The sequence below is a fragment of the Peromyscus maniculatus genome, chromosome 3, assembly GCF_049852395.1.
Source record: "Peromyscus maniculatus bairdii isolate BWxNUB_F1_BW_parent chromosome 3, HU_Pman_BW_mat_3.1, whole genome shotgun sequence".
Taxonomy (NCBI): domain Eukaryota; kingdom Metazoa; phylum Chordata; class Mammalia; order Rodentia; family Cricetidae; genus Peromyscus; species Peromyscus maniculatus.
This window is the reverse complement of record NC_134854.1, coordinates 162,132,729-162,155,969: the sequence shown is the minus strand read 5'-3', so window position 1 is coordinate 162,155,969 and position 23,241 is coordinate 162,132,729. Positions and strand designations below refer to the sequence as shown.

The window sequence follows — 23,241 nt, the reverse complement described above, 5'->3', positions numbered from 1 at the left end:
AAGAGAGCTTCTACAACTAAATAATTAAAAGGTTAAACATAGTGTAATAAAAATTTGAACATTATAGTTATGTTAGGATAGAAAGCAAGTACAGGTTGATGAAGGACAGTGGCCCAATGTTAACTGAACACTGCACCTAAGCAAGAGCAAACCTTGTCTCCTATTCAAGGAGATGTTTGTTTGTTTGTTTGTGTGTGTGTGTGTGTGTGTGTGTGTGTGTGTGTGTGTGTGTGTGTGTTATTGATTCTGTAAGTGAGATGAAGGAAATCAGCAGGAAGGGGCACTTGGCTTGCTCACTGAAATGTCCTCCTCAAATGTCAGATTGGTCAAGAAAGACTTGGGGAAGGGAGGTATGTTAGTTCATTCCTACTTGAGTCCTTGAACTTTAGTGTTGCTGGTCCCTAAAGGGTGGACTTGGCTAATATACTAGAAACACATGAGCTTAATTGGTTTTATAATCCACATGTATTTTCACTTCAGGAGGGTGCTTAGCTTGCAGGAGAATGGAGAGGACTTTGCTGACAGAATTAATGTTTGCTGGAAAATGGGCTGGACATCCAACAACTTAATGGGAATGATATCTGTGTGACAGAATGATGTGCATGTACAGCCGCACACTCTCCCACATTCATACGAAGGATACCCACACATAGCCAAATGCTCGTGCTCCAGCTGCATGCACACTCACTGGTGTACTTACTTGTGTGAACATTGACACACACATTACAGATGTGGCTATCTATCATTAAGCATAATTCCTACCTCACTTCTCTTATGGTGCACCTCAGTATTGTGTGAACACCTCTGAATAATGTAATAGAAACCCAAGAATCTAGATGTTTTTATAAATTAATCAATTACTGAGCAATTTGTGCTTGAGAGAACAAATGAAATCTGAATTCATTCTTTGCTCTTCTCTTTCATGACAGTTAGACACCAGGACTCATTGTTTCAGGAGATGACTTCTAAGTGAGATACAAGAACCCTAATTAGATAGGCAGCTCAGGAGGGTGATGCCAGTTTTACTATTTATGAAAGATAAAGCTCTCTCCATTTCCTGGCTGATCCACATCATTAAATTTAAGTTTAAAATGTTCTGAAACATTCTTTCTTGGGCATTTCAGATTAATATTTTTATTCATCCTAAATCCATGAGTTTTGAGGAGACTTTGTGCAACTTAGTGTATCTTTAGTAAAAAAGGAATGTTCTCCTTCTAGGTAGACTACATGATACATTAGGTGAGCTGATCCTGTGGAATTGTTCAATGTAATATGGTGTCAGAGTAGAATTTAAACAATGCAGGTTCTATTTAAATGTCTATCCTCATTTCAACAGGAATTAAAACCTCTTCTCTCCTTCCTCTTTGGCCTTTAGGGAATTTTAATAAACACACAATTTAAAAGTATAAACAGATATTAACTCAGGGCACCATACTTAGATAAATACATTTTTAAAATCCACACACAAATTGCATGTCTTTAATTTTAGATGTGGCTGAGTGATGAACTTGGTCAAATGGAGTTTGTGTTACGTGCTCTCTTCCCAGCCCTCCCACCTCACTTGTCCCACGCTCTTCTCAACACTTCCTGCCAATCCACTACTTTTCCTCTCCTAATACTTTAGCTCTTTGCATGTCAGGGTTTAAAACCCGAACCCACTTCCCTCCTAAAGTCTTCATCTGGCCACTTTTTTAGACCATAGGATCAAACTACACTTTTTTTTGAGATGTTATCTTTGAGACAATCACAGTTCCTGGCTTATCTTAAGCTAGGTTCCTTTTTCCTCATCTTCATAGCAACACTTCCCTTATAGTGTTAGGGTCATTTTAGAATTATGTGCTTGTTTTAGTGATAATTTGTTTCATGATGTTTTTTTGTTTTTGTTTTTTTGTTTTGTTTTGGTTTGGTTTGGTTTTTTTGAGACAGGGTTTCTCTGTTTAGCTTTGTGCCTTTCCTGGAACTCGCTTTGGAGACCAGACTGGCCTCAAACTCACAGAGATTCGCCTGCCTCTGCCTCCTGAGTGCTGGGATTAAAGGCATGCACCACCACCGCCCGGCACTTTGGGATGTATGGCCACAAGAAGTTATCTGTTAACTTACCTTCTGATATTCTTCAAGCACATTATTTTACCTAAATATTTGTCTAAAAAGTGAATGAATCAACTATTTCCACATATTTTTCTTTTGCCTATAGGCTATTATGGAAGAGTAGATCAAAAGTTATTCTATGGACGAATTAAAACTTTTGAAATACTATTTTTAATTTTTGAAATGATATGTTTTCATTTATTTGTGTGTACCTATCTCTGTGGGTGTGTCTTGGTGCCCTCAGAGCCCAGAAGATAGTGTCAGAGCCCATTGAGCTGGAGTTACAGGTGGTTGTGAGCTACTTGAGGTGGATACTGAGACTTGAAATAAGGGCCTCTGAAAGAGCAGCAAGTGCTTTTTATTGATAAGCCATATTTTCATCCTGGGAATGTTATTATTGACTGAAGTTTAAGTTTATCAGGTTTCCAAAAGGCTTTTCTTTTATTAAGATCACTAAACAATCCTCAAGACAGAATGGAACTGACCACAAAAGTTCTTGTAAAATCAAAGAGAGACTCTTGCAATTGAGGAAATTGCCAACAATTCTATATTTTAAGTGTCTCAGCAAGATGAGAGTTCATGGAACCTAGATTTACTAATGAAAGAAGCATACACAAAATTACTATTATAGTGATGAACTAATAAAATAATCTTGAGAATATGTGCTCTTGGATAATTAAAATGGTTCAATACATGAGCTTATGTTCCAAATATAAGACAGTAGACATCAGCAAGTATATTTATAGTCTAATATACATGACCAATATAGATGCCTTAACAATTCATACTCAGACTGGGAGGAAGCTCAGTCATTAAATCTCTTGCCTTATAAATGTAAGGATCTGAGTTAGGGTCCCTAGAACTTCTCTGCATTCCCATCTGTGATCAGAGAGGTGACCTACAAGTTTTTGAAAGTCAGAGGCAGCTGACCTGACTTCCATGGTTGGAGTAGAAGGTACTTGACTGATGCCAAAGATAATTATCTGAGCTGTAAATGGGCACCCACACATGTGTCAGCTCCCCCATGTGCACCCCATGCAAAAATACACAAACATGCACAAAAAACAAAGTATACTCACTTTATCAGAATTAAAATTAAAGAGGTGCTTCCCATTGCAACAGAGAAAGAATGAAAAACTTGAAAACCTATGTAAAAGTAGTAGTTGGTTTTGCACTTGTCTCTTGGGCATTCACCCAAATGGGCTGAATGATTGCTGTTCTGGAAACCAGAGTCTCTGATACAACTGCAGTCATAAAATACCTAAAAGACAGATTTGAAATATTACAGAATGTGTTTGCAAAATATGAAAGTTCAATAAGTATGTACCATTATATTTTTAAAAGTTTATTCCATTCTTAAAAAATGTTTATAGTTTAAAAACTTCTACATAAACACAGTTGTTTAATAGCTGAAAGACAACATAATTCTCCATATTTATTTCTGGACAAGAGCATTAAACTTGCTCCTAATAATTCATCTCCAATGTCAAAGTTATAAAAGAATTGAAGGAAATAGTGTTTGAAACTGTTCATAGTTTCCTCATTCAGATAAGTTCTTTCCCTAGTTGTCTTTCTCTGACTTTTATGTTAATATTACATTAACTTACTCCACTTAAAATTTCTGCTGTGTGTCAGTCACATTCCTTGAGGGAAGGTTGCCCAGAGACTATAGGCATTTGACAGTTTCAGTGGTACTAAATTCTGAAATGAGAGCCACCTGCACAAATGGGTTGAGCCACACAGGGTGTATGGGAATCAAGGATCCTGAAAATGTGGCAGTGCATGTCAATAATTCCAGAACTTAAGAAACTGAGGCAAGAGAATTCTGTGTGCAAGGGTAGCCTTGGCTACATACCAAGATCCTGTCTCAAAAACATTACATCATAACTGGTTGTGTATCCAATGTTTGAATTAGGGAAAGGTAAAAGGAGAAAACTGCCTAACTTTCTGAGATTTTTAATAGATTAGCAGTACGTGCAACACCATAAATGATTTTCATGCTTGGGAGTCATCAGTTGACTAAGGATAACTCATAGTTCATAGGGAAAGTTAGTTTTAACTGTCAACTTGCAACAGCCTAGAGTCAGGAGAGATGAAAGCTATGAATAAAGAACTGCCTAAATCAGATTGGCCTGTGGATATGTCTGTGAGGGATTGCCTTGATTATGAATAGCAAAGTGGCATGGTATGGGATATATTAGGCATGTATGAAAGGGATACTAGATTATCTGGGTAGAAGCGCTAGCTTTTGGCAATTTAGAACTGACAGGTGAGAATTGAACAGTCGGGTAAGCATGAAGTCAGCATTGTTTCTCAGAGAGCCAAAAGGGAAGGGAGCCCAGAATTAGATTCATAAAATTCTGTAGAACATTTTATATTTTGTCTGTGTGCTGATTTAAGATTCTCCCTTAACATCTGATGTTTAAGTAATTCTCACTGCTGACAGTTAGGTGCCTGAGTCAGAAAAATGCTTTCAGAAACCCCTTAGTATTTCCAGGTTCCAAAAGGCAATGTTCTGACTCTTGAAAATGAAAAAATTGAAAATTGAATAATCTCATATTAGAGTTCAAGGAACAGAAAAATCTGATGGTGTATGAAGCAGGATTTCATGTGGAGACTTGTTAATCTCCCAGCCTTTACAACAGTAGATCATATAGGAACCTATTTTTGTATCTTTTTCTCAGAGATCTTAGCTCTAGAAAGATTTGATAAGTAACTGTGAAATCTATAGTGCAGTTATGAGCAAGGAAAGGTGAAAAAATGAAAACAGATACTCACTGTATTATTAGGGTTCTTATCACCACTAGAATATTTGCATCCTGCCAGGCAAGGTGAAATGTAAGTCACTCCATTCTTCCCGCAGATGGGTTCCCATTGGTTTTTATCACAACTGCAGTTTGAATTGCAATATGAAAGTGGTACATCTATGTGAGAGTCCACTGAGTTCATTCTGGAGATACATGATGAGAAACATGTCAGAGAGAGACAGAGATGGAGTGAGAAGGACAGAGAAAAGGAAGGAAAGAGTTAAAAACAATATAGAAGAAAAGGAAAAGGAGAGGAGGAAGAAGAGAAGGGTAGCAAGGGGGAAAATGTAGGGAATGAGGAAGCCTGTGCAGAGAAGAGGAAAATGAGGTTAGGGTACAGGAAGGGAATGGAGAGGAAGGAAAAGGTTATTGAGCCTGAAAACTCTTACCTAAGAGAGAATTGATGAGAAATCTGTGTGTGTTACTGGTGTGTGAGCCTACTTAAGCTGCTAGCTACAGTAGATGATAAGCTTCACAGGAGCTAAATTGCCAGGACGACTTTGCTTTGTGTAGTAACAGCAGGACAGCAAAGGTACAGTTACAATTGGAGTCTAATTCCAATGGGACAGTAGCATTGCCAGTTCATAGAGCATGGGAATTCAGTTCAGTGTGAGGAACTTGTCTCTTATACAAGTATCTGTTAAAATGAACTCTAGATGAGTGTTGTACAGCCACTTTATCTACACTGACAACCTTGCCAAAATGCAGTGGGAAAGACCAAGAGTTTTGGAGTCTAAAACTCTAAATTTGAGTCCATGAGAGATAGTAAGATAATATCCAGGAGTTGCTGGCTGTATACACTGTTTATCTGTTCAAGGGGGAAAAAGGTAGCCATGACACATTGTAAACACTCTAACAATGGCATGATCAACACGAACCAATTTTTCTTTAAAGCAGAAATAAAAACTGATTTTGTGATCCCGCTCTGGAGCTCCCATCTGGATAAGAGAGCTTCCATCTGGACCAGAGAGAGGCTTCCTGAATCTGTCAGCTCTGTCTGGACCAAGAGTGCTGATAAGACCAAGAAGGAATCCACGGGGAGATCGGCAGATGTCAAGGCAGAAGTACATACAACAAAATGAAGAGCAATACAGCATCACCAGAACCTAGCCCTCCTCCAACAGCTAGACCTGAACATCACAAAATAGAAGAAGCAGAAGAAAGCAACCTTATGAATAACATCATGAAGAGGCTAGAAGCTTATATAGAAGAAATCAAAAATGAAATTGAGGAAAAGACAAAAATGGGAAGAATGCTATAAAAAAACTAGAGGAAAGGACAAATAAAGCGGAAGGAAACAATAAATCCCTGAAAGAAAATCATGATAAAGAAATGAAACAGATGAAGGAAACAGTCCAAGACCAGAAAAGGGAAATAGGAAAAATGAAGAAGACACAAACAGAGGGAATGCTGGAAATAGAAAATCTGAGTAAATGAACAAGAACTTCAGATGCAAGTATAACCAACAGAATGCAAGAGATGGAAGAGAGGATCTCTGTCATTGAAGATACGGTCGAAGAAATAGATTCATCAGTCAAAGAAAACACTAAAGCCAACAAAGTCATGACCCAAAATGTCCAAGAAATTTGGGACACCATGAAAAGAACAAACCTACGAATAATAGGGATAGAGGAAGGAGAAGAATACCAACTAAAAGGCACAGAAAATATATTCAACAAGATCATAGAAGAAAACTTTCCCAACTTAAAGAAGGAAATGCCTATGAAGATACAAGAAGCCTATAGAACACCAAACAAACTAGACCCCCCCAAAAATGTCCCCTCGCCTCATAATAATTGAACAACTAAATGTACAGAATAAAGAAAGAATATGAAGAGCAGCAAAGGAAAAAGGTCAGTGACTTATAAGCACAAACCCATTAGAATAACACCCAATTTCTCAGTGGAGACTTTGAAAGCCAGAAGGACCTGGACAGAAGTAATGCAGACACTAAGAGACCATGGACGCCAGCCTTGGCTAATATACCCAGCAAAACTTTCAATCATCATAGAAGGAGTGAACAAGACATTCCAAGACAAAGACAGATTTCAACAATACTTATCCACAAACCCAGCCCTACAGAAAGCACTAGAAGGAACATTCCAGCCTAAGGAAGTCAGATACACCTCAAAAACACAGGCAATAGATAATGCCACAGCAGTAAACCCCAAAGAAGAGAAGTACACACACACTACCACCAAAAAATAAAAAAAAAAAACAGGAATGAACAATCACTGGTCATTAATATTCCTTAATATCAATGGACTTAATTAACCTATAAAAAGACACAGGCTTACAGAATGGATATGAAAGCAGGACCCATCTTTCTGCTGCATATAAGAAACACACCTCAAATTCAAAGATAGACACTACCTAAGAATAAAAGACTTGGAAAAGATTTTCCAATCAATAGTCTTAAGAAGCAAGCGGGTGTAGCCATCCTAATATCCAGCAAAATAGACTTCAAACTAAAATCAATCAAAAGAGATCAAGAAGGGCATTACATACTCATCACAGGAAAGATCCACCAAGATGAAGTTTCAATTCTGAACATTTATGCCCCAAATACAAGGGCACCCACATATGTAAAAGAAACATTACTAAAGCTTAAACCACATATAATACCCCACACATTAATAGTGGGAGACTTCTACACCCCACTTTCACCACTGGACAGATTTCCCAAATCGAAACTTAACAGACAAATAAAGGACTTAACTGATGTTATGACCTGAATGGATTTAATTGATATCTACAGAAAATTCCATCCTAAGAAAAAGAATATGTCTTCTTCTCAGCATCCCATGGGACCTTCTCTAAAATCTACCACATACTTGACCACAAAGCAAATCTCAACAGATACAAAACAAATGGAATAACCTCCTGTGTTCTATCAGACCACCATGGTTTAAAGTTAGATTTCAACAATAACAAAAACTACAGAAAACCTACAATCTCATGGAAACTGAATAATGCTCAACTGAATCACCAATGGGTTAAGGAAGAAATAAAGAAAGAAATTAAAGACTCCTTAGAGATCAACGAAAATGAAGACACCACATACCCAAACTTATGGGACACTATGAAAGCAGTGCTAAGAGGGAAATTCATAGCACTAAATGCCCACATAAAGAAGTTGGAGAAATCTCACACTGGTGACTTAACAGCACACCTGAAAGCTCTAGAATAAGAAGAAGCAAAGTCTCCCAGGAAGAATAGATGCCAGGAAATTATCAAATTGAGAGCTGAAATCAATAAAATAGAACCAAAGAGAACAATACAAAAAAATTGATGAAACAAAGAGTTGGTTCTTTGAGAAAATCACCAAGATAGATAAGCCCTTATACAAACTAACCAAATGACAGAAAGAGAGCATCCAAATTAACAAAATCAGAAATGAAAAGGGGGACATAACAACATACAAAGAGGAAATCTAGAGAATCATCAGGTCATACTTCAAAAACCTCTACTCCACAAAATTGGAAAATCTAAAAGAAATGGATAATTTTCTGGATAGCTACCACATACCTAAGTTAAATCAAGACCAGATAAATTATTTTAATAGTCCAATAACCCCTAAGGAAATAGAATCAGTCATTAAAAGTCTCCCAATCAAAAAAAAAGCCCAGGACCAGATGGTTTCAGCACAGAATTCTAGCATATCTTCAAAGAAGAGTTAATGCCAATAGTCTTTAAATTGTTCCATGCAATAGAAACAGAAAGAACATTACCAAACTCCTTCTATGAGACTACAATTACCCTGATTCCTAAACCAAACAAGGATGCAACAAAGAAAGAGAACTACAGACCGATCTCCCTCATGAACATTGATGCAAAAATACTCAATAAAATACTGGCAAAAAGACTCCAAGAACACATCAAAACAATTATCCACCATGCTTAAGTAGGCTTCATCCTAGGGATGCAAGGGTGGTTCAACATACGAAAGTCCATTGATGCAATCTACCATATAAACAAACTGAAAGAAAAAAAACACACATGATCATCTCACTAGATGCAGAAAAGGCATTTGACAAAATCCAACACCCCTTCATGATAAAGGTCTTAGAGAGATCAGGAATACAGGGAACATATCTAAACATAATAAAGGCAATTTACTGCAAGCCAACAGACAACATCAAATTAAATGGAGAGAAACTCAAAACGATTCCACTAAAATGAGGAACAAGGCAAGGCTGCCCACTCTCCCCATTCTTATTAAATATAGTACTTGAATTTCTAGCCAGAGCAATAAAACAAATTAGGAGATTAAAGGGATACAAATTGGAAAGGAAGAAGTCAAGCTTTCCCTATTTGCAGATGACATGATAGTATACTTGAATGACCCGAAAGATTCAACCAAGGAACTGATACAGCTTATTAACACCTTCAGCAACATAGCAGGATACAAGATCAACTCAAAAAAATCAGTAGCCCTCCTATATACAATTGACAAATAGGCTGAGAAGGAAATCAGAGATACATCACCCTTTACAATAGCCACAAATAATATAAATACCTTGGGGTAACACTAACCAAGCAAGTGTAGGACCTATATGACAAGAACTTTAAGTCCCTGAGAAAAGAAATTGAAGATGTCAGAAAATGGAAAGATCTCCCATGCTCATGGATAGGCAGGATTAACATAGTAAAAATGGCAATCTTACCTAAAGCAATCTGCAGATTCAATGCAATCCCCATCAAAATACCCACACAATTCTTCAAAGACCTGGAAAGAATAATACTCAACTTCATATGGAAAAACAAAAAAACTCAGGATAGCCAAAAGAATCCTGTACAATAAAACAACCTCTGGAGGCATCACGATCCCTGACCTCAAGCTCTACTATAGAGTGACAGTAACAAAAACAGCTTGGTACTGGCATAAAAACTGACATGTGGACCAACGGAATTGAATTGAAAACCCTGACATTAATCCTCACATCTATGAACATATAATTTTTGACAAAAAAGCCAAAACTGTACAATGGAAAAAAGTAAGCATCTTCAACAAATGGTGCTGGCATAACTGGATGTCAACATGTAGAAGACTGCAAATAGATCCATATCTGTCACCGTGCACAAAACTTAAGTCCAAGTGGATCAAAGACCTCAACATAAATCCAGTTATGCTGAACCTGATAGAAGAGAAAGTAGGAAGTACTCTTGAACACATTGGCATAGGAAATCACTTCTTAAATATAACACCAGTAGCATAGACACTGAAAGAAACAATCAATCAATGGGACCACTTGAAACTGAGAAGCTTTTGTAGAGCAAAGGATATGGTCAACAAGGCAAATCAATAGCCTGCAGAATGGGAAAAGGTCTTCACCAACCCCACGTCTGACAGAGGGCTGATATCCAGAATATATAAAGAACTCATGAAGTTAAACATCAAAATTCCCAATAGTCCAATTAAGAAATGGGCTCTAGAACTAAACAGAGAATTCGCAACAGAAGAAGCTCAAATGGCTGAAAGACATTTAAGGAATTGCTCAACATCCCTAATCATCAGGGAAATGCAAATCAAAACGACTCTGAGATACCACCTTATACCTGTCAGAATGGCTAAGATCAAAAACACTGAAGACAGCTTATCCTGGAGAGGATGTGGAGCAAGGGGAACTCTCCTCCACTGATGGTGGGAATGTAAGCTTGTACAACCATTTTGGAAATCAATATGGCACTTTCTTAGAAAATTGGCAATCAATCTCCCCCAAGACCCAGCTATACCACTCTTGGTCATATACCTAAGGAATGCTCAATCATGCCACAAGGGTACTTGCTGAGCTATGTTCATATCAGCATTGTTTGTAATAGCCACAACTTGGAAACAACCTAGATGCCCTTCAGCTGAAAACTGGATAAATAAAAGGTGGTACATATACACAGCAGAGAAAAACAATGACATCATGAGGTTTGCAGGCAAATGGATAGATCTAGAAAAAAACATTCTGAGTGAGGTAACCCAGATTCAGAAAGACAAACATGGTATGTACTCACTCATAGGAGGATACTAGATGTAAAACAAAGATGACTAGACTGCTACTCACAACTCCAGGGAGGCTACCTAGAAAACAGGACCCCAAGAAAGACAGAGGGATCGCCAATGACAGAGAAATGGATGAGATCTACATGAACAGCCTGGACATGAGTGGGGGTAATGAAGGGCAAGTGTCGAGGGAAAGAGAGCTTAGGGGAGCGGGAGATCCCAGCTGGATCAAGAACAGAGAGGGAAAACAAGGAATAAGTAACCATGATAAATGAAGACCATGTGAGAATAGGAAGAAGCAAAGTGCTAGAGAGGTCCACAGAAATCCACAAAGATACCTCCACAGTAGACTACTGGCAATGGTCGAGAGAAAGCCCGACCTGACCTACTCTGGTGATAGGATGGCCAAACACCATAATTGTCGTGCTAGAAACCTCATCCAATGACTGAGGGAACTGGATGCAGAGATCCACAGCCAGGCCCCAGGTGGAGCTCCAGGAGTCCAATTGTTGAGAAAGAGGAGGGTTTGTATGAGCGAGAATTGCTGAGACCAAGATTGGAAAAAGCACAGGGACAAATAGTCAAACGAATGGAAACACATGAACTATGAACCAAGAGCTGATGAGCCCCCAACTGGATCAGGCCCTCTGGATAAGTGAGACAGTTGATTAGATTGATGTGTCTGGGAGGCATCCAGGCAGTGGGACCTGTCCTCAGTGCATGAGCTGGCTGTTTGGAACCTGGGGCTTAAGCAGGAACACTTGGCTCAGCCTGGGAGGAGGTGACTGGACCTGCCTGGACTGAATCTACCAGGTTGAACTCAATGTCCAGGGGAGTCTTTGCCCTGGAGAAGATGGGAATGGGGGGTGGCCTGGGGGGGAAGGAAAGGGGTGGGGTGGTGGGAGGGGGGAGGACAAGGGAATCCATGGCTGATATGTAAAATTAAATTATAAAATAATTTTTTTAAAAAAAAAACTGATTTTGTGAGATCTCAAAAAGTGATTATTTGGGGAATTTATAAATTGTAATTATTAACTTACTTATTAACTAACTTCTTACCAACTGTCTAACTAAAGTTTATTAGAAACTATTTTCAGCTTTATTTTTCTCACACACAGTCTTCTAATCAATTAACACATCATTCTGTTTGTAAAATGATATATACAAACCCATCATAGGTCAAGGTTAGGCCAGCAAATGGTTTGTTTTCACAGAGTAGAGAAAAATTTACTAGATGAAACGCATAGGCTACTGAAGAGGTGAAAAATGCAAACTTGGCAATTCCAACGAGGGTCAATTTGAATTTTTTAATGATGTATCCCCCTAAAAACATTCCAGTTGCCATAGTAGGTAGAGTTATAACTCCTGTAAATAAGAGTAAAATGTTATCATTACATAAGTAAGGTTTATCTGTTGTCTTTACATATGAATACAGTGTGTCTACATAAATCCTTCATTTTTGTTGCTTCTTAAGTAGACATGAATGACCAGAATAAAAATGGAAGACCATGCCCTATATGGAAAAATTAAAAAAAAAATGTCTTCCTGCCAAAAAGAATGGCCTCATTTCCTGGTAACAGAACTCAGTTGATGCCTTTGAACATGTGAATTTTGTGAGGGATACCCCACCCTAGAAATCAATAATGACAATATATTTAACCTTCAGCATCTAAAATCTTTTCTTAAGACTGGAATTATTCCATTATTTGTTTATGTATATGTAGGTGTGTGTCTGCATCGGTGGGGTGGGCATGGGTGCAGGTGTGCAGGGGCCAGCTTCAGTGGTGCACCATGTGTCAGGTCCAAAGAAAACTCTAATTCCCCAAACTCCAAAAGGCAGTCTAAATATCCAGAAATGGACTCAATCTGGACTATAGGAGGGTTTCTGGTGATTAGATAAAAACCACCATTCCTCAGAAACTTGTGAAGCTGGTTCACCTCTACCAAGAGGAGTCATTTCTCTTATTACTGGCAAAAGAGAGATATGGCTGGCTACATGTAATATCTACTAGCATACCAAAGCTCATACTGACCTCCAGGCTCCCTGGGTATCACAACTACCTGTTATACATTTCAAAGTCCATGCTAGTCCTTGCCCTTTTCACCTCATCTCCTACCCTAAACTTCCTCTGGCTTGTAGTCTATGCTCCCCAAGCTACTCATGCTCCTTATTTTTGATGTGTTCTCACCCCTCTTCAGCTTCTTTCCTCCTCCTGCTCTCTCTCTCCCTCCTCCCCCTCCCCTCTCTGTCTCCCCCTTCTATATTGTGCCCCTGTTTCTCTCACCATGTTTTCTCTATTCTTTATTCCCTGGCATCTTCACCTCTCCATAGACAGCCCTGGCCAGGTCCAGTCAGATGGCCATATTCAATCTACTTCTTTCTCTCTGTGCTCTGGACTCTTCCAGATGCCTCTGGCTATTCTCTCCCATATCTACAACAAAAATCTTCTGCTTAACTATACCATGGAGCAGTCATGTCATCAGTTTATACATCATCTATGAAGCAAACTAGGAAATAGTCTGCCTTACCTAATGCAAAGTTGGCCTCGGATGCTGACTGGCCGAACTGTTGCTCTACAAACTTGAATATGTAAGTGAAGGAGCCAATAAAGCTGCTGATTTGTAGCAATGTTAATGCCACGAACATAACATACAGGTGGTTGGTGAGGATGCTTTTCAGAGACCATAGAAAACCTTGAAATAACAAGAGTGAAACAAACATTGTAATACAACCTAAATATTCCCTACATCCTAATCTACTTATTTTATGTGTGAGTCAAAATTCTAAATACATAGAACAGAAAGTTAGAGAATGCTCTTAAATCTTGCTCTAAACAGATTTTTCAGTCTATTCTTCAATAATTTGCATATTTATATTATGTATTTGGTTAATTATTTTTCATCATAATTAATTTTTTGCCTCTTCTATTTTGGGATTTGCTTTGTTCAATGACTACTTGACAGTACATCACACTGTTAGACTTTCATAGCTGTCAATCCACTTACCTGTTCATTCAACAAATATTTGATTTTGAATTGGGTACCAGGAAATATTCTGAAATATGAATCTTGTATGTGATGGTTCCTATTCATCAGAATGTAATAATGTAATTTTTATTTCAATGAAGCAATTTGTTAAACAGAAATTTAAATAATCTGGAATAAAAACACTGATGTTCAAAAAATTGTAAACCTGAATTTATGATGAGGATTCCAACACTTTGTTCCCTGGAATGCAGATTTTCCATAAGATACTGCCCCAGAAAATAGGGTGGCATTTAAGCCACTGACCATAGGATAAAACAAAAAAGAGCAGAGGATAATAATTAATCCCAGGCCACATTAAAACAGAAACATTAAGAAACTCGCTTATGCCCTCTATGTGCTGCAATTTGAGTCATGTGCCACTACACCTGGCTGAAATTTTCTTGATATACTTTATAGGAAAAAAAAACATTTTTGTGTATGTGTATTTATGAGTGTTTATGTATGTAAGGGCATTGGAGCCTCTAGAGCTAGAGTTACAGACAGTTATGAACCACAGTGAGGGTGGTGGGAACCTAACTTGGTTCCTCTGCAAGACAAGTAAGTGCTTTTAGTCACAGATCTATCTGAGCAGCCCCCTAACATGCTGTTTTTAACATTTCTGCTAAGTTTCAAGACCTTGGGGCTGTAGAACCCTTGCCTAGCAAGCACAAAGATCTGAATTAAATTCTAGTGCCAAGAATAAAAACAAAACAATACCATGGTCTCTGCTTTCTAATTATTTACTCTTGAAAAATCAATAAAACTCTGTTCTCTAGTATTTCCCAGTTTTCATAGTTTAAAAATGGTATTAATTCTCATGTCATGGTCAGTATCAAGCTACTAATCTTGGTGAAAATTGAATTATCCTCTATTATAAAGCAATGTGAAGAATTTGCCCAAGCACAGATTGTTCTTGGGTTGGACTGATGGAGAGAAGAAATCAATCTAATGTAGAAGGGAAAGAACTAGGAAGGTCTTGGGACAGTCTGAGAACTTGTTTTTGATTCCAAAGTCAGCTTGAAAAGGTTGCCAAGTGGTTATGCTTTTGTCACAGTTACTTGTATTGTTGTTGTGACAAAATACCCTGAGAAAAGCAACTCAAGATAGAAAGGGTGTATTGTGGCTCTCAGTTTAAGGGTGCACAACATCACCATGGGGAAGTCATGATGACAAGAGTTGAGGTAGCTCATCATACTGCATCCAAAGTCAGGAAGCAGAGGGATGCGTACTCAGCTTGCTTTCTCCTTTTTGTTCAGTTTAAAACCCCATCCCATTGAATGGTGCTATCCACAGTTGCAATGGGATCTTCCCATCTCAGTTAACCTAATCTCAACAATCCCTCACAGACGTGCACAGGGGCTTGCCTTCTGGGTGATTCTAGGTTCTGGTAAATTAGCAATCAACATAAACCATCACAAAGTAAGTATTCCACTGATTTAGGGGTTTTTTAGGGGGGGTGGTTTTGAGATAGGTCTTACCTTGGTCTCAAAGTTCAGGCTAACATTGAACTCAAGATCACCAGAACCACTATAACTGGATTTAATTTGTTTTTTGTTTTGTTTTGGTTTCGGTATTTTACCAATTCCTTCTGATTCCTCCAATTTTAAATTAAAATGTCAGATTAGAATTCAGAGAAATGGCTTTCATCACAGAATTTCCATCAATATGTTTTCATTATACTTTGTTCTCAATTGTTCACCTCTCTTCTATCCTCCCTATGTCTTTCCCCTTTCTTTCCTCCAATCTGAAAACTGTTGTCAAAGTCTTATTGTCTAGGTTACTTTTATCTACCTGTTTCTGAATCACCATTTTGTCTATGGCTTCTCTGTTGCACTCCATTAACCCTCAGAAATTATATGTGAAAGGAAAAGAACCACCAAATAGGGAAAAATCCTAGGTAACTTGTGGATGCCAACTACTTTGACCACTGTGATGTTTTCAGTTCACTTTTGAATACTCTGGCAGGTAAATTTTCCAGTACAATTACCAGGAAAAAAATCTTACTCTAAATACTGAGAGAGAAACTTCTCTGAGATTTCTTCTCTTTGATCCAGGCATCTACATAAGAATAGGTGAGTTTAACCTGAGCACATTATTTAAAGCTGATTGTTATAGTTGTCTATATAATTCTCAGTGTCAAGTAACTTTCTAGACAATCATAGATTCCTAGAGAAAGAAGCCAAAATGTCTTGCAATAAAGGATTGGTATCACTTGTGGAATTAATGAATTAATTAAATATTTTAACTCTTTAAACTCTCACTGATGCTTTATACTAAATTTTGAAATAAAGATATTGTATATACAGTTCAGTGGTACAATACTTAACTAGTATGTGCAAAGCTCTGGAATTTGATCCCTAACACCAAAATAGACATTAGATGATAGATAGATAGATAGATAGATAGATAGATAGATAGATAGATAGATAGATAGATAGATGATAGAGAGAAAGATAGATAGACAGACAAAGCATTTGAAAGAATACATACATTCTTGTTTAAAAACATTTGAAAGAATTATATACCTTCTTGTGCATACCTTTAATCCCAGTACTTAGGAAGCAGAGGCAGGTGGATCTCTGAGAGTTGAAGCCCACTCTGATCTACAGAGAGAGTTCTAGGACAGCCAGGACTGTTACACAGAGAAACCCTGTCAAAGAAAACAAAACAAACAAACAAACAGCAACAGCAAAAACACTGAACATAATTGTTTATGTGATTGTTTTCTTTTATTTATTTGGTGTGTGTATGTGGTATATAAGAGTGCATGTGCATACACACACATGCACACATGCACACACACTTGCACACAGATAGGCATGACTATTGTCTGCTCTGTGCTCACAGAGGCTAAAGAAGGACAATGAGTGAGCGTCTTGCTCTATCACTTCCCACCTTATTACTTGAGGCAAGGTCTCTCACTGAAGCTGGATCTAGGATAATGACTCAGGAGCCCAAGTAATCCTCTTGATTCTACCATGTCCCCACTAGGATGGGCTTATAGGCTCACCCAGCTACACCTGGCTCTCTATGTGGATGCTGGGGATTCTAGCTCAGGTCCTCATGCTTACACAGCAAAAGCTTCTGTGAACTGAGCCATCTCCCTAACCTTCTTTTCTCCATGCTGAAAGCCATGAATAAAATCTATTCATTTTGTTCATAATTAGGAACATGATGACTTGAATAAGAATGGCATCTATAGGTTCATGTCTGAAAACTTGATTTACAGTTGATGGAACTGTTTGGGAAGGATTGAGGGCATGGCCTTGTTGAAAGAAGTTTATCACCAGGGGTGGGCTTTGAGGTTTCCAAGGCCTATGCCATTTACAGCGCTCTCTCTCTCTCTCTCTCTCTCTCTCTCTCTCTCTCTCTCTCTCTCTCTCTCCCTCTCTCTGCCTCATGCTTGTGGATCAAGATATAAGTTCTTAGCTACTGACTTGAATCATGCCTGACTGTGATTGCCCACTGCCATGTTTCCTGCTATGACGGTCATGGACTCTATCCTCTGGAACCATGGGTCCCCAAATTAAATTCTTTCTTTTATAAGTTGCCTTGGTCATGGTGTCCATTCACAGCAATAGAAAAGTAACTAAGACAGGAAATATTAATTTTAATAAGAAATTTAGAATGAGTTAAGCAAAGTTTAGTGCAGAAGAAAGCTAGATAGATGAGTTGGTCATATCGTTCTCAAGTATTCTTAGCTTTCAGTGGGATTAACATCTTCACATTGACTAATTGTGAAATCCTTACCAGTCATGTTGACAGGAGCTTTTTTCTCCTGGTTGGTCAAATTAGTCATGTGATTCTTTTCTTCATCTGTTTTGAATGCATTCAGAGATGCTGAATTTTTCCTTTCCTTCTGTGTTGTCTTTGGAATTTGAGGTAGAAAAAAGAAGGGTATGGAAGAAATAATGGATAATAGTCCAGACACCAAGAAACTGAGCCACCAGGCACCAACCCAACGAGCATCCTTAGGAGTTATCCGGATACTTCCTGGAATGAATTAGAACAGGCCAGTCAGAAATCATTCCAAAAGAAAATATTGATAACGACTGCCAGCATCCACAGATGAAGAAACAAACTATATTTTATCAATCCTAGAATGCAATCTTTTTTTTTTTAGTATTTTTTTTTAACTTAGAACTGTTAGGGTCTGAGAAAAGCGCCCAAGAAAGACCAAGAGTCACATATGCAATTGAGCAAGAGCATCTATTGTTTCCAACAGGTTGGGGTGGCAAATAGAGACCTGAAGGGAAGTCACAAGCTCCTTTTAAGTGGAGTTAGCAGAATTCCAGGGAGGAGGAATTAATTTGGTCCTGATTGGTGGAGGAAAGATTAGTCTGGGAGCTGATTGGTGGGAGGCTGTAACTAGGGGTCTGTTGGTGGGTCGGTGAGGTCTAATGGTTAGGGGCTTGTTGACAGGAGGGTAGGAAAAGCTATCTTTAGATAGTAGAAAGCAGGGGAAGGGGCATATGCTGAGCCAGCAAAAGGGGTATTGAGATGCCTGCTGAGCCCGCAGAAGGCTGGGGGGCATCTAATGATTGGTTGCCCTTAAGTTGTGGTTTTCCTGAGAATTGCTTGCTCTGCTGCAGCCTGCTCTAGTGAACTAAAACTAAATCCTGGTCTGTGTCAGGGTTACTGGGGGCTCTGACATGGCCCTAGTTTGGCCACCTGGTCCTCTCATAACCATTTTAGAATTTTTGTTGCCAGGAACCAGTCAAAGTATTATAGCTTACCACCATACAGACTCAGTTGTAACAGGAGAATTGTGAACACTAAGTATTTAATCTCCAAGATAACTTGAAAACAAAGGCAGGGCATGAGTATTCATCATCATCATCTGAAAACAGTGGTTGGTACCATCTGCTGAGGTCTGGATAGCACCAGAGAGAAGTTTAACATTGTTTCCAAGAAATGGGAAAGCTCCATTCTTCTATTTCTAGTTTTATCATATGCAGCCCTACTGATAGCAGAAAAAGTGATGAGAATGAAAAACAGTGAAAAATCTTCATTTAAAAGGACCCCCAAAAAGATGGACTAGAAACATAAGACATCCTTTGCCCATGTTATTTCAATTGTATTTTTTTTGCAGTGTCTAGAGGGATGACAGGTTAATGCTAGCTATCAGCTGGCACTCCTATAAATAATGAATGTCAGTCAGGTGATGTCTCAGAGTTTTATTGCTGTGAAGAGACACCATGACCACTGCAACTCTTATAAAGGAAAACATTTAATTGGTGCTGGCTAACAGTTTCAGAGATTTAGTCCATTATCATCATGGTGTGAAGCATGGCAGCACTCAGGCATACATGGTGCTGGAGAAGGAGCAGAGAGTTCTACATCCTGATCAGCAGGCAGCAGGAAAAATGACTATGAGACACTAGGCCTGGTTTTGAGCTTCTGAGACCTCAAGGCCTACTGATGCACTTCCTCCAACAAAGCTAGACCTGCTCCAACAAGGCCACAACTCCTAACAGTGCCACTACTTATAGGCATATGGGGGCCATTTACTTTCAAACCACCACAATTGATAATCATTAGAAGATGAGGAAATTCCTAAAGACATACAACTTGCAAAAGCTGGATCATGAGTTGGTGGAAGTCCTGAACATGCCTGTGGCTAGTGAGAACACTGGAGTAATGCTATGGGACACACAGAAAAGCCCAGGGACCCATGGATTTACTGGAGTAGTCTAGCTCTGACAAAGGCTTAACTCCAGTCCTTCTCAAAACCTCTCTAAGTACTCATGAGGAGACACTCCCAGACTCACTCAGCATGGCCAGCACCATACTGACACTGACACCAGAAGCAACAATACTCAGGATCACACTAGCTGTGGTCTAATTTTCATTGTGCAGTTGTTGGATACAAAGTTATATCAAAAATCAGCTTTCCATACTACCAAAAAAACTGTCAGGAAACAAGATTATGAAGACAGTCTCACTTTTAGTGCATCAAGAGTTAACCACAGAAGCAAAAAACATAAAATGTATTTCACTCATTACTGAATAAAAGGAGATACAGAAAGATCTGAACATTCGTTTGTAGCCATCAAATTCCCAAGAATTTTAATACAACACAGATAATTATTTCTAACTATAGCCCAAAATTTTCCAACTATCACCAAAAAAACTCTTGTCCAGCTCTGTATGAGTTTAGAAAACAAGGATTAACTTGGAAGTGAATGAGAAGAAGTGGTTTCATTAAGGGTTTGTATTGAAGACAAGTAAGAGCTTGGACCTTCTCTTGGCCTACTATGATGTGAAATCTTATCCAGAAATAAATACTTTGAAGTCATTAGAGTGCTGATGAGATAGGAAATAAGATTTGTTTATATAGCAAGCACTTCTCTGTTTAGACAGATTCCCTTCAGTGGTATCTAAAGAGATTATCACGCATTTGGTGGGCTCTGAGCCAGCAGGGAGCCAGTGAAGAGAGGCATCTCTTAAGAGAAACCATAGCCTGGATGAGACTCTCAGGACTACACTAATGGAAAGTGGAACAGAACTCTCCACTGGAGAGTAAGATTAAAGAGTCTTTTGAGCCAAATCCAGTGCCTGTGGTGTGATGCCTTGTGCAGCCTTGGTGCAGTGGGAAGGGGCTTGGACCTGCCTAGGCTCAGTGTGCCAGGCTCTGCTGACTCCCCATGGGGGACCTTGATTTGGGAGATGTGGGGATTGTGGGGTGGTTTGGGAGAGAGGCCTGGGGAATGGGAGGAAGAAGGAGGTGGGATCTGTGGGTGGTATGTAGAGTGAGTAGAAAATTTCTTAATAAAGAAAAATGAAAAAAAAAAGAGTCTTTTGAGAGTCTCACAAACAGTAGTCATGGTTACTGCAAAGAGTATCAATGAGAGAAGTGAGGGGAAGAAGAAAGAGAGTTGAATTATACAGATAAAAATGATCACAAAGAGCTATGTGTCCAGTTCTGGAGAGCCTGGCTGTTGTAGCAAAGTCTGGTCTGAAATCACTATAGGTTCACAGGCATGGATCAGATTTGTTTAGAAAGATTATTCTGGACATTTGATGACTGAGAATGGCCATCACTGGAGTCAGGTCAATAGGAAGGAAGATAATGTGATGATTCAGTCAAAACATAATTAAGTTTAAGATATTCATAAAGAGACAGACTATGAGAAACAATGTAAGTTTTAAGAATGGGTTGTGAGCAAAGTATTTGCCAGGTTGAATTTTAGATGTTTATTTAAACATCTAAAAATAGAAAAATTGAGCATATTGTTTAAAAAAACATTAGCTATTCTGTCTCATGAGCCAGAGAAATCAGATTACAGATGAGAAATGGATGGGGGAAGAGAAGTGAGAAATCTTCCAAAATCAGATTTTTGTTTTTCAAAGTACTTGATTATGGAGAGAAAGGTAAACATAAAACCAGCTAAAAAGTTGCTTGAGAACATAAAAACATCATATATGTGAAAAGACTGCATAGCTGGAGAATGCTTTATGATAAGAACAAAGTAGAGGTAGAGGGCTGAAGACAGCCAGGGAGGGATGTGGTGAAAGAGTGATGGGACAAGATCTTGAAGATGCACGATGACAAAATTGAATCCCTAGGGCAGGTCTACAAATATGAGTTGAAGGTGGGTATGATTTTTACTGACTTTTGTGGAGAAAAGATGAGAGATGTGATGTATATTGGAAGGAGGGTTTGAAGTTGATAGAGTTTCCACACTTTGGCCAGTTTCTCTGAATTATGAAGGAAAGCTTGCTTTGAGTGGAGAAAATGCCATAGGGATCACCTACTGTGAGTTCCTTTTTCCTCCAGTTGAAGGAGACTATATGCCAAACCCTTTGTAAGGATCAGAGAAAGCATCAAGCCAAGACACATGGTGGAGATGCTCAATCCCATCCAACCATCCCCCAGCCCTACAGTCTCACACCAACTTCCTGAAGCTTCAATCTGTAGTTCCTGTGTTTTTAAATCTAATCCAGCACAAAATGAGAGTGCACATGATTTGACTGTGTAACCAGCTTGTTTTGGGTCTAGTTGTATAAAATGAGATTTTTCCAAATGTCCTAGTTTATGCTGACTTGCAGTAGCTTTGCATAGGAAATGGATAAATTTTGTTTTATATATGAATCCATCCTCTCCATTTATAATTTATAAAACACAAAATCAAGAGACTATTGAAAGAGTTAAACCAGTAACTTGGAGGCATGGTGACCTGTATTTGAAAGACACTTTTCTGGCTGCCTTACTGATTCTACTTACTCAGGTCTACGAATCCAATGTCTACATACATCCGAGCAAACACAGATGACATGATAAAGCCAATGATTGGACCAATCATTGCTACTGTATTCAGAATACCTGCAAACATTTCAAAAGCATTCAATCAGAGTCCAAGTACATAAGAGTAATTTTTTTCTCATCCAAAAATATTTGATCATATTCACTGCTTCTTCTACTCACCCAAGATGCATTCCTACTTCCTTACCCACTCAAATTTGTGCCTTCTCCTTTTGTAAATCCCAACTATAGCTTGTGCCACTGTATGTTATTGGGTGTGGCCTTCTCCAGAGCATGGTCATCCTACCACAGACCACATTCCTAAAGAAAACTTACTTTCCCTCGTCCAGTAGCCACCAAATACTAATAGATCTTTAACTAGTGATGGAAATTTATTCCCACCTCCTGTCTCTGTACTGGGATTTTGTCCACTTTGACCCTGTAAGCATTTGTTTTTTATACAGTAGGTTTTAATGTATAATGTTACACAGTGCTTTTCTCCAAATACTTTTTAGGAATATGAGTTTACTTAGGGAGCTGAAAAGATAGCTCGATGGTGAAGAGCACTGGCTGCTCTTCTAGAGAAAAAGAAAAGAACTAAAGAAGAAATGACTTAGCAATGCTATCATTTCCAGGTTAGACTCAGAGAAATTAAGAACTGAGTTTCATATGTTCTGTACATTACCTAAGTACACAGAGGAGTGCCCTTCTTTTGCAAAGTCATCAATATAGGAAATCCCCAGGGGCACTATTGGTGTTTCTCCTATCCCACGAAGCATGTTCCCCATCAACACGTAAATCCACATGTGTGACTTGGATCCCTTTTCACAACCTGTGTAGACAAAAAAAAAAGTTTTATTTTAAACATTGACTATAGTACTAACACCAGGAACTCTACAAATTCAGATCTTTAATTATTCCTGGGATGTTCCACTTACTTACTCTTGCTTTCTGTTTTTAATTTTAAGTGATTCCCGTTCAATCTGCAAAGTTTGAAAATAGAAAAAGACACAAAGGAAAAACAAAAATCATGCAGAAAGCAACAAGATCTGAAATTTCTCTACAAAAAGAAAAACATT

The 23,241-nt window shown here is 38.5% G+C and overlaps 1 protein-coding gene across 10 annotated transcripts in view; it reads right to left on the bottom strand.

The window, feature by feature from the left end:
- Slco1b3 (solute carrier organic anion transporter family member 1B3) overlaps nucleotides 1-23,241 on the bottom strand; it is a 79,841-nt gene that overhangs the window by 7,954 nt on the left and 48,646 nt on the right. For all 10 annotated transcript variants that reach the window (XR_013050218.1, XR_013050217.1, XR_013050220.1 and 7 more), the window contains 7 exons: nucleotides 22,848-22,994; nucleotides 22,145-22,243; nucleotides 17,668-17,910; nucleotides 13,420-13,584; nucleotides 12,060-12,255; nucleotides 4,867-5,038; nucleotides 3,168-3,349 (listed from right to left, as the gene is read on the bottom strand). Coding sequence is in view for 7 of the 10 variants with exons in the window: in XM_042274256.2 (XP_042130190.1) it covers nucleotides 3,168-3,349; nucleotides 4,867-5,038; nucleotides 12,060-12,255; nucleotides 13,420-13,584; nucleotides 17,668-17,910; nucleotides 22,145-22,243; nucleotides 22,848-22,994 (1,204 nt within the window). In the remaining 3 variants the exon portion in view is untranslated. The remainder of the gene's footprint in view (nucleotides 1-3,167; nucleotides 3,350-4,866; nucleotides 5,039-12,059; nucleotides 12,256-13,419; nucleotides 13,585-17,667; nucleotides 17,911-22,144; nucleotides 22,244-22,847; nucleotides 22,995-23,241) is intronic.